Source organism: Triturus cristatus, chromosome 3_2 (genome assembly GCF_964204655.1).
Source record: "Triturus cristatus chromosome 3_2, aTriCri1.1, whole genome shotgun sequence".
Lineage (NCBI taxonomy): Eukaryota > Metazoa > Chordata > Amphibia > Caudata > Salamandridae > Triturus > Triturus cristatus.
Window position 1 is genome coordinate 907,100,522 of NC_140584.1, and position 12,109 is coordinate 907,112,630.

Consider the following 12,109-nt stretch of genomic DNA (forward strand, 5'->3'; position numbering starts at 1 on the left):
TCAGTCTTCAAGAATTAAACATTTTTAGGACAATGACTTGAACTTTTTCTTTTCTGTATGTGCAGAAAATTGCAAAATGAATTCAAGTACAAAATAACTTGAGGTCATTTTAAGGTTCTTAGTCACTTCGTGGTTTATAATTTTCCTCAGAGATTATTTTAAGGAGACAAGTAAAACAGTGTTCCCTATGACCAGAAAACATCCTGCACATGAACAATTGCAACATTAGGTTTAAAAAGAACATAGTTAAAAATCCAATATGCTCTTATAAAAATAAACACAAAAGCTAAACTTGTTCCTCTGGTTATAGCAACATTGAAGTGCTTGTTGTGTGCAGTGTTGGCTGGAAATGTTTTCTGTGTTGTTTTCCATGGTTCGTGGCTTGACCTAAACGCTGCCGCAAGACTGGTCCTCAACCTGCCAAGACACTGCCACATCTCCCAGCACCTGCGCACACTCCACTGGCTCCCCATCTAAGCTAGTCACCTTCAAGATGCTAACCCACGCTCGCAAGACCCTCCACGACACCGGACCAGCATACCTGAATAGCCGACTCAGATTTCATGCACCCCAAAGGACCCTACTACGATCAGCCCAGCTCTCTTACGCCGTGGTCCCCTGCACCAGAAAGACCAGATCGGGAGGCCGCTCTTTCTCCTTCCGCGCGTTGCCAGAGCCTGGAACGACCTTACCCTCCACCTCAGACAGATAACATCACTCCCCATCTTCTCAAGAAACCTCAAAACCTGGCTCTTTGACAGACTCCCTCCTTGATGGACTGGAACCTGCGAACCTCCCTCCCCCCCCCCCACCAGCACCTTGAGACCCTTACGGGTGAGTAGTCGCGCTTAACAATCACCTGATTTGATTTGACTTGATGCTTCCCAAAAGTCCCAGCCCCCAAAGCGCGTCCCCAATAGCATTTAGGATTGTTGAAAGAACAGCTTTTTTAGATTGCAGTTACAAAAAGTTCTTTTGGTGACTAGAGATGGGGTCATTCGGTCCTGGTAAAGTGTCTGTGCCAATGGATTTCACCTACTTTACTCGAACATTTCTGCTGCATCTCAGTGGCATTTTCACTTTTGTTTTCATGAGCACTTTTATGTACTCAATTTAGAGTATCTTCTACAAAATAAAGGCCATTTTATAGAAGAATCTTCGAATTGAGCAGCAGTTATTCGTAGTACCTGTTAACTTCACAGTGAGGTTTGATTGGGGGTTAATCTGTATGGTAATTCAACTTGGTGTTTCGATTTCTTTCTACTCTTAATTTAGGATGTCCGCCTGAGACACCCTTTTCATGTCAGCACTAACTTGCGAAATGCTAATCTGCATCATGTGCCGGAATGGCAGACATCAGTCAAAGCGCTCATTTAAAACTGATGGTACTAAACAGGGTGCTTCTATAGATAGCTACAGCCATATGGATCTGTTGAAAGAACCACCCTTTCAACTTAAATCGAACTTAAGGCAAAGAGCAGGCAGATGTTAGCCGGAGTTAAAACTGGTATAGATAGTCTGGGTGTTAAAATGGATTCTCTTAAAATGTGTAAAGTCAAACACACTTAAGGCAGAACTAGATCAAATAAAGAATCTGTTTGAATTGATGAAGCCAAACTGAGGATTTTGAATTCTGAAGACATGTTAGAGCAAATGATGGCTACAGTAAAACCACATTAAAGCACATGGAAGCCAAAAATGAGGCTCTCAAGTGCTGCTTAAGCAATAAGAATGTACACATTATTTGTCAATAGACAACTGAAATCTACATCGGGCACATTGTTGGTACCCGTATTACTGAATTTTTTGATCCTGCTTTGTTGTCAAAAAGGTGCTTACACCCTTGACATTTAGAGTCTTAATTGCCAAGCTTCTAAACTACAGAGACTGAGATGCTGTGGCCAGGTAATCGGGAGACCTGTTGTGACAGGGATATGTTATGTTTTTTCTACTGTCTCTGGTACGTTCTCTTCAACCATAAAATCTGCAATGTTATTTCTAGCAATGGTTCTTTTAGAATATGTTGCTAAAGCACATTTATTTGACCCTTCCAAGTCTGCACTTGAATCTACAGAGCTCACTAACCATGCTTTCTGTGCCAAGAATAAAGCACAAGGCACTTCGCTCACCACCAAAGTGAACCACTTTATGGTCTGGAATAATATCTTGTATCCCTAAAGGTTTTCCATTGCCAGTACTTAAAATTATATGGTTTTGTCTCAAGGTGTGAATTAATTTATGTAAATATTGTTTTATTTTTATTTTCTTTGTTCTCTATAATGGGGTGTGCCACCATCACCTGGGAGTTTTCAGTGGTGGAAGATGCTCCCTTGAATACATCAACTGCTAATTTGTAGTCCTCTATTATGCATACATGCACATTAAGGGGCTCCACCCTCATAGGTCCCCTCCACTTTCAAATAGGGAGTCCTATATGTATGCAATTATGTGGTTTCAGGCTTGCTTAGGAAGCATAACTAAGGTAGAAGTATGGGGGTTTAGGAGCAAAATGAGAAGCCTGTGGTGGAGGAGTTGTGAGAATTGATTACATGAGAGTAGACCTGGGTTTTTGTCTCTGCCCTGGTGATGGGGGAGAATGTGGACATATGATAAGTGTGAAGCGGTTGTAGGCTAATCTGTAAGGAGGAGAGTGAAAAGTCAGAAGAAAGTGAAATTAGACACCTTGACTATTCGCACCCTACCACATAGTAGGAGTCAGGCCATTTTAAGATTAAGCAATGGTAAGGGAGAAGAGGATGAGTGGACCTGCACCAGAAGCAGGAAAATAGAGGAAGAGGGACATGTATGTGAGGCATCAGAAAAGTCTTCATTTGTGAATCTCTCAAGGACTTGGGTGCCCCCAGGGCACCGTCCTTACCTCTCCCAGACTGGTGGCGGTTTTGGTTGGAGCCTTGTGGAATCAAATAACCTAATTTTGTAATGCCTCAGGGCATACAGGTACTGACACCTAAAGTAGACATTTACGCTGATCCCCTTGCGCTCCAAGAGTGCTCTCCGAATACATGCCTTCCAGCAGTAGATGCAGCCAAAGCTCGTCTGCTTTGTTCAGTACATAAGTGTCCAGGTGGATCCGATAGCCTTCAGCCATATTGTGGAAAGATCAGGTGGGACTTCAGAGAGGACAACAGCAGCGCAGCATTTTCCATGTTATGTGTCAGTGGTTTCTTGAAAAGAGATCCATATTTCTCCATCACATGTTTTGCTGCACACAGTCAATGGTTATTGGAGTGGTTGGCTTATCCTTGGAGGCAGAACTGTTTTCACAGGAGACCTATTTACGCCGCATTAGAAGATAAGGTCAACTTTTCCTTATCTTTCTTTTCCTGACACTTTTTTATCTTTGAATTATTTTTTGTTGTGATTGACATGAATAATTTGGAGAAATGCATTATTTTCATGAACGTTCAAATATTCCTCAGTTTGGTGTGGAAAACAATCTTGGGTTTCAATTTTTGAGTTCATTAATTTGTAGATACGGTACTTCACAGCATTTGTGCGTTCTTGGAATGGAGGTTGTCATGTGAAGAAGATCCTTTCTAAACCTCGGTTTTAGTGCTGGCTTGATGTTTTGCGTGTTCTCCAACCCATGTTTGTGTAAGCCATTTTGATGTTCCATGAAAAATGTCATGAAATGTATTTGTATCAAAGTATGTTTTAAAGTTTAAAAGAATGTTACTTTTTTTTCTACTTTATAGCTGAAACTTTGGAACAAATTCAGGATTTCGAACATTCCATCACTGATATTTATAGATGCCTCCACAGGAAAAGTTGTGTGCAGGAATGGTCTGTTAGTCATCCGAGATGATCCAGAAGGTAAGCTACTCAGTATGATCCTAAAAGATCTCATTTTGATAATTAGGTATTCCATCTCATTTATGTGTGGTTAACAATCTACATCTTTCTTTCACTTACCATTTTTTTTTATTAACAGTCCCCCATTTTCTTCCCTATGTATGTGTGTATATTTGGGGATATGTGTCACAGAGGTGGCAATGGTGCCTCTTGAGTATTAGTGGTTGAGTTACACTTCACACTGTCTTTTTTGATCACTAATACATTTTGTCTCCATTAGATGCATTAGCTCAAAACTTACCCCACACAATCTTACATACATGTAGCTTTGCTATTGGAATGTTTGGTGAAAATTAGAGAAGGGGAGTTTTTGTGAAATCTCAAAAGTTGATTGCCATACTTTCCTACTTTGTTTGGTGTAATTATAGTCAGTAGTATTTTAGCTTAATAAAAAATATTTGTAGATCGCTTATTAGTTAGGTTTGTAAACGCTGTTTCACAGTTAAACATTTGTGCACATTTCAGAAAATCGTGCTAAAACTAGTCAGAGTTCAAGTAAAAAAGGAGAAAAGGACACCCAAAGCATGGCATACTGAGCACAGCATGTGGCTAAAGGGCCCTTCTTTTACAGTATTTGCCCGGCATGGCCACAGCACAAGTTTCAGGCACTAGAACAGTGGTACGGACCACAGAGTGTACTTGGGAGTCGTAAAAAAAGCCTTAAACATTCCATGCAAAAAACTTCAAGGACATCATGTTTATGCTTCAAAACCTGAAAACCCTGAAATTCTGCAGTTTTTTTTGGATCCCTCAACTTCAGATTGTTGTAAGATAAAATGTTTCAAATTATTTCCAGCTTATTCTCTTTAAGAACTTAACACTAAAGTAAAAAACATATTATTTGATAATGTGTTAAAATGTTTATATGATTTAAACAAGAAAAGACTAGGGAAAAAAATGATTGATTTACCAAACAAAGAAAATAATATATATTGTATTTTTTACATTTCGCATACAGTGGTAATGGCTAGCCCTATGAAATAAGGTTTGATGTCACTGATGACGTTACTAGTGACATCACTCAGGCAAATTTATTACAACAGCCATATTAAGCAATTGGAGCCCTCGCAGAGCTTGCATAAAGAAGTAAGTCAGCTGTAGTTTTAATCCCAATTAAGGTATTCTCACAGATATAAATGTAGCTGTAGGCCTACACTCAGCAGCTAGCTATCCTAAGAAAGTCAGCGACATTAGTATTCTAGGGATAAACATGCCACGCTCTGACCCCAGGGTGTTCCCTAGGCATAGGGACTGAGAGCATGGCTCAGATGGTGATCATATAGGTTGCATGTTTTTTCTCCTCCAGTCTCTGCACTAGATCTGTTTTCCTGCGAATCATAATAGGACATGGTTGACTCAGCATTCCTGCGTCTAGGAACACATCAGGGAAAAGCTGCACAGGGCAGATGGTTGCAGACCACAGGATAGTACCAGATGTTCAGTAGGCACGCTGTACATTAATCAGAGCTAAGGTGGAGGCCCACGGCGCCGTTTACATTGTATGAAGAAACCCACCAGGGGCTGGCAGCATGCCTTGTGGCTGGGTGCTGGGATTGTAACTGGGAGAAGACTGTTGTGGGAGACATGGAGAGATGTAAATAGAACGTGTAGTCTCCACCAGCTCCACAAGAAATAATCAGAAGGGCCCAGTTACTGCAGCATGGTTGGTCAGTAGGAAGACGGAGGATTCAAGTAGTGGAGTGGTGCAGCACCCATGCGTTCCCTGTCACTACCAAGGATGTAAGAGAGAGTACCTGTTAGTGGGCAACGGAGTCAAGGTTGCAGAGTGCAGCTCTGCAATCTCTGAAAACAGTATCAAATAGAGGGGAGCTTAAGGAACATTGATGACTGCAGGCATTGAAGAATACGGTCCAGATAAGGGATTCATCCAACACTGCACCCTGTGCCCAGAGCCCGGCCTGCACACGGACAACACAGGCGCATAACAGAATTCACCTGGTAAGAAGTCATCAAAGCTCCAAGCTTGCACAACGACACTTGAGAGACAAGCAAGATTGCAGTGAAGATGGGCAGGCATATGTGAAGTGCAGGTTAAATTTTGCAAGGATTGGAAGATTCTATGTGAGAGCACAGAAAACACCCTCAGAGGTCAGAGCCTAGATGCATAGACTCTGCAAGAGGGACAGAACAGCAGCACTAGTGCTGCCCTCAGAATAACTGCCCGAGACCAGGCTCAGACCAGAACTGACCATACCTGCTGCCCCATGGTGGCAGGTATAGTCAACAGGACTGCCTACATTGGAGAACAAGATGGGTCTTAGCAGCACTTCCAAGAGAGGTGACTGGCTCGAACTGTGCAATCACTGTGAAACAGTCCTAGGGGTAGGAAGAAAGAAAGCTTCGACCACCCCTGTCAGCAGGCTATCAAAACCTGGTGCATGCTTATGGGGGCGAGCTCAAGTCAAAATGCTGGGCACAGATAATTCCCTGCTCTAACCAGGCAATGGCAATACGTGGGGAGGGAGTGGAGTAGCATGGTTGGTAAAAGACCTGCAGACTGTGTGTCAAATTAACAAGATAGCCCAAATTTAGGAACCCCCACCTCACCAACAGCCCTGAATTTCATATGGAGGAGATGGCATTCCAATCGAGAGTGAATGAGAACTTTCACCCAGCAGATCTGCAAAGTCTCTTTAAAGCACAGGTTGAGATAATTGAACATCCTATAAAAGTTTTGAAAGTCAACATCAGCATAACCATACTTAAGATGGGCACATTTCCATGCCCAGACAAGATGAAGTCCCCTTTTTTACAAAACATTCTGCCACAGACTTGTGCCCCTCTTGACAAATCTGTTCAACCCCTTCTCCGGAAGTAGGTCCATGACTTCTTCCCTGTTCAATGCCACAACCACTATAACCCCTAACGTGGGCAGAGATCACTTGCAGCATGGTTCTTATAGGCGGATTTCTCTTTCAGATGTGAAGATAGGCACACGCATGGTGATTAAGCTGGGACTGGTTGACCTAGATCAATCAGCTTTAGTCTCAGCAGGAACTTTCGAGAGCATCCTGTACATAACTGGCAACATTTAAAGTCTCCACAAAAAAAGCTTTACTACGGTTTCTCACTGCATAGAAGGAGTTTGCAGCAATTGGCAGTATCGACATAGCACACTTGAGCGCGCCGAAGTTGGACCGAAGTTTTGGACCTGTGTCATGTATGGGTACCCACAACTGGCTGCCTTGGTCAGGTTCAGCCGAGTCTCTGCTCCATCACAGCTGATCAAGAGGGGCATCAGGCAGGAATGCGCCCTCTCACCACTGATTTGCCCTAGCCCTGCGACCACTGGCTGTAAAAGAGTAAAATATAACATACATGGGGTTAAAGTAGAATGAATACATGCACTTATGACGTATGATCATGTAATTGACTTGGTTTTCCTAGTCTGCCCCTGCTGCGATGAAGGAGCTGGATTAGTGCAGAAAAGCCTCAGTGTTCAATATTAACCCTCAAAAGTCACAATTACCACTGCAACAACAGGCGACACTGATTAAAGGGAGGCTCTCTTTGAACACCATAACCTATTAGGGCATGTAGATCACTCCCACAATCGATCTGACATCTGGTAAACTAGGATGTCTAGACGTGGCATAATGGTGGCCTCTTAGTGGTCTAGACTGGTGACTGTTAAGATATGATTTTGCCACAGATCTTCTTAATAGTCCAACTCTCCTCTTGCCCACACCAGTGGTGGCTCTAATTAAACTCCAAAGTGGTATTAACTACTTTATCTATGGTATAAGGTCACTAGAATGTTCGTTAGGCGCTAAATGTACCAAAGCCTAAAGCAGGAGATGTTTGCCTTTGCACCATCAAGGTACTACCAAGCAGCACAAGTCAGAATCCTGGTAGAATAGCAGATACCAGAGTCAGATAAACATTGGTCTAATCATAGCTGGAACACTCATTTGGGGAAAAGCCTTGAATGGCAAAAGCACACATGGTATGGGAACTCTATTCATTACCTTGCCAAGTGCCACTATAGCAGTTTAGGATAAAATAGAAGAGTGACTGGGTAACTCTACTTTTCCTTCTCTTTTCACCCTGATATGGACAGTAACCTGACTTTCCCAAGCCACATACTCCTTGGATGTCTAGCTAGTTAAGGGTTGCCGGAGAGCAATGAGATTTCTTTGAGACGAGCATCAGGTTATTCAAATATTTGAAGAAATAATTGAATATATAGCTGAACTAAGAGATTAGCTTATTTGACACTGGCTTATGGAGCGCTTCATGAAGCCTTATGTCAGTAGTGCTCTTACAGAATTTAAAAATGGAAGAAACTCCTTACGTAAAAAGCAACCGCAGGGAATACACGCCGAAAAAGGAAGTAGGAAGCTGAGCTAGGTAGGACTTGCTCTCCGGCTCCCTCAGAAGGAGGCGATGATGGCTGTAATGATGTACTGGGGTGTTACACAATGGCTAAGAAGTACAAATGGGACTCTCTAATGTACAGTGAGTGCTGGAGCATTGTCACAGTTGCTATGGCAGTCTTCCAAATTGCACTTAAACCGTGCACATGTAGACACAATCGACCACATGTTTGAAGTTAACATTCCAAGCCTTTCCACATACAGACTACTGGGCCTTCCCAATAAACCGACCATACCTCTATACTCACATAAGGGTACACAGATGTCACTGTCACCCTATATCAACAGACAATTACTCATGGCCTTCTTGAGCAAAGACAGACAACCTGACATTACAGAGTCGATACATCAATTGTGGGAATTCTTGGGAATGGAGAAAATCTCCTTAATGTCAGAATGCAGTTTGACACACTGTGGAGGCAATTTTTGAGCTACCTTTCCACCGAATTTAGAGAGCTCCTATGCCCACATTATCTCAGAGTACTGCAGATAACCCTATTACAGACTGCTACAAATCGCATGGGGGAAGTGAATGCTGGTGCAGCAGTACAGAGAGGAAAGAGTCTGAGGGCCTGGGTCAAATGAGACTAATAGGACTGCATAGAGCACAGTGAGCTGGAACACTCAGAACCTTATTAGAGAAGGGGTGTTGGTGTATTTTCCGCGAGGTCGTAATCTCAAAGATAGTCTTTTACATACCAGACCTCCTTCAGCACCAGCCAGTAGACATAACAAACTGTGGGGCCTTTCACCGGTCCATGGCCATTGTCCCTATGGCACCTGCATAGTCTGCGAACAAACCACGACAACCAAGAAGGTTGACATCGGCACGGACAAACCGTGGGAACTCGGACACCACACCAATTGCAATAGCGAACGAGTTGTATACCTGATCACATGCCCATGCGGCCTCAAACGTGGGCATGACCACTAGAAAAGTGAGAATCCGTTTTCTTGAACATAAAAGCACAATTGTATGTGCTAAGCACACCACCAAACTCACCAAACATTTCTCAGAAATGCAGACACCATGAGATGGACAGTGTTAGACAAACCAAATCTTCACACTACTACACCCAGCCTAACTAAAAGACTGTTAGGGATCAAACAGATGGGTGTTTAGGCTGGGTACTTCTAAGAATGGGCTGAATGATGACATACCGTGGATAGCACTATCCTAGTTACCCTCCCGCAGCTAGCTCATATTCCTTTTTCCATGCACCTGGTGAATCCCCTTCCTTATCTGTCATGGACTCAACCAGCCAAGTTATATGACCTCTCTCACCCCAAAGCGGGCAATCCATGCACACTCATTACTGGCCGGTGAAACCCTGCACATATACGGGTACCAGACATATCTGACAGTTACTTGGTACAAGCGTGATTTTTGACATCACTATTTGAGGCCTTGTAGTACCTACAATGCAGTTGCCTTGTTCTCCTTTAACCATGCTCCATAGTATCCATTCCCACACATTGCACTAATACATGTCTCTCCACCAACTGTGTCTGGAACAGTTCCGCATCACACAGGCTCGTCAACCCACAGTGGGCAACCAGGCGCTCTCATTTCTGGTTTAATTAAACCCCCCCCCCCCCCCCCCAATTTTTTTTATTTATGTATCATTTTTTATATACGACACAATTCACAGGGGGCCAGCACCTAGCGCGATCTTTTACACAACGATTTGAGGTCTCCCAGTACTGTGAATACCATTCATACTACCCTTTGTCATGATGCAAGGAATTCAACGCTACAAATCCCACCACCAACAGGGACTGGATCTGTTTCTCATTTTCTCCTCCCAGGCACCAACCAACTACATTTTCCAGCTTGGCCTGCGCTGTATACAGAAAGTGATCGTGAGGTCACGTAGAGTGTTGAGATATTTGCCCGCCCTGTTCGAGTCAGCACTCTCCAATCTTCCTGTCCCACGGACACACTCCACGGCTCTCCACTGTAATGCAAGTGGTACGTGCGGGTTATTGATACTCACGCTGATTCTCACTGGCACCTCCCGTGGTATCTTCACCATGTCACACCCACTCTCCCTATTTGAGGACCCTCACGTAACCGTGACGGTTTTATCGCGAACGATCATTCCGATGTGTTGCAGTCTCTGCATGCTACAAGGACGATCCCATGTGATCTCCGTGCCACCCTTGCCCATTCGCAGCGTTATGCGCCGGCCATTGTATTTCCGTTGCGACACAAGGGCTTGGGCACTTCCCGATACATGGGCATTCTTAGATACAGCCTTCTTAGGTTTCCTTTGCATCACTTCGTCCAGTGACACAGGGCATCTGAACCCGTAGCGGCATCTAGCCACGACTCGCACAGTCCCTAGTACCCGTGCCGTACCCCTTTTTTGAATCGCTTCACGCTCACAATGAGCAGTGTGTGCTTGATACAGTTCCTTTCTGTATCCGGTACTTTTACTGCAACTGCTTTACACTGGTCGGGTTTAACTCCTTACATTCTTCTCCATTCGAGAAATATGCAGTGTCTCACCATGACAGTTACTATCTGGCCAGGGTATGGCTGATCTACTGAGATCTTTATCTATGCACTATTACTAGTAACAGCTAGACTTCTTTTTCTCATTTAGGGGTCTGCAGCCTTCTGGATGACCCTCCTTTTAGGTACTCTTACTACATGCGCTTCATCTCCTTGCCAGCAACATGGTTTGGTCTCCTCGATCAATACCATTAGCTACCCAGCTCACATACTGAACAGGTCTGTGGTCTCCATTTCACTTGATGTTGTCTTTTGAATGCTTGTCTGTTCAAACTCGGGGCATCTTTTCCTTCCGTTTTTTAACGCCACTGCCTCTACTCATTAAGTTAGATGGGCGTGTGTACCTTAGGCTAGTTGCCGAGGACTGAGGTGGCACGGAACTTGACTTTGCAGGTGAGAGATACTTTTTCAGAAGATTTGATACAAGATGTCTATAGTCACCACATAATCCCTATTTTTTAATAAACCTGTTTTTTGTGCATGAGCAAGTGATAAAGTTGTGTTTTATAGTTGTTTTTATGTGGACATGTCTTAGATGTGGGACAACTGCACAGCATTTTACTACAATTGCAGCGAGGGGTTTGTAGACCAGGCTTCATGATGTGAGGAGGTATCCCCATGATGAAGCATGACACCTCAGGTGTGTGAGGGAAACCGTCCTTAAAAGGGAAACCCACCTCCCTCCCCCTATAATAGTTGTTCTCACTTCTAGACTACCACTGTGTGACTTTGGACCCGAGGGCTCTTTGTGTGATATTGGGTATTTTACGAACATACCTTGCCAACCGATGGATGTAGGGAAATGTACATGTTAACTTAAACAGCAATAAAAAAATTATTTCGTCCACCCAACTGCTGGACTGGAATACAGCCCAAGGTTATACTTGCCTGTGATTAATTCAATCATTTTACCCATTGCTTTTTCTGCTCTCGAGGTTGTTGAGAGGGAACATGACAAGATGTGAGGGAAGCAGTTGCAGCAGAAATCTTTAGCTTTTAAAACGTTTAACATGGATGGCTGTTTTAATAGCCGTAAAACAGTTGGCGAGTTTGGAAAAGATGTGGAGCATGTGTGTAAGGAAAGATTCACTAGCTGAAAGGAGGTAAGCAAGAGAGGTGATGTGAAGGAAGAACAGTAGAGCACCCAGAACTGATGATAGGGTGGTTGACTATTTCGAAATCTGCTAAACGATCCAGAGGAATAAGATCTAGGACATAAAATTGTTGCAAGTAGAAGTTGGAGATAATGCAAAAGAGCTGTTTAAATGGACTGCAGTTAAGACAGGAGTTGTAGGGATTCACAGATAGTAAGAGTAGAGAT

General features: G+C 43.4%; 1 protein-coding gene across 1 annotated transcript in view; it reads left to right on the forward strand.

Moving 5' to 3' along the window:
• NXN (nucleoredoxin) overlaps positions 1 to 12,109 on the forward strand; it is a 419,399-nt gene that overhangs the window by 212,471 nt on the left and 194,819 nt on the right. The window contains exon 2 of the mRNA XM_085649351.1: positions 3,717 to 3,834. Coding sequence (XP_085505477.1) covers positions 3,717 to 3,834 — 118 coding nt within the window. The remainder of the gene's footprint in view (positions 1 to 3,716; positions 3,835 to 12,109) is intronic.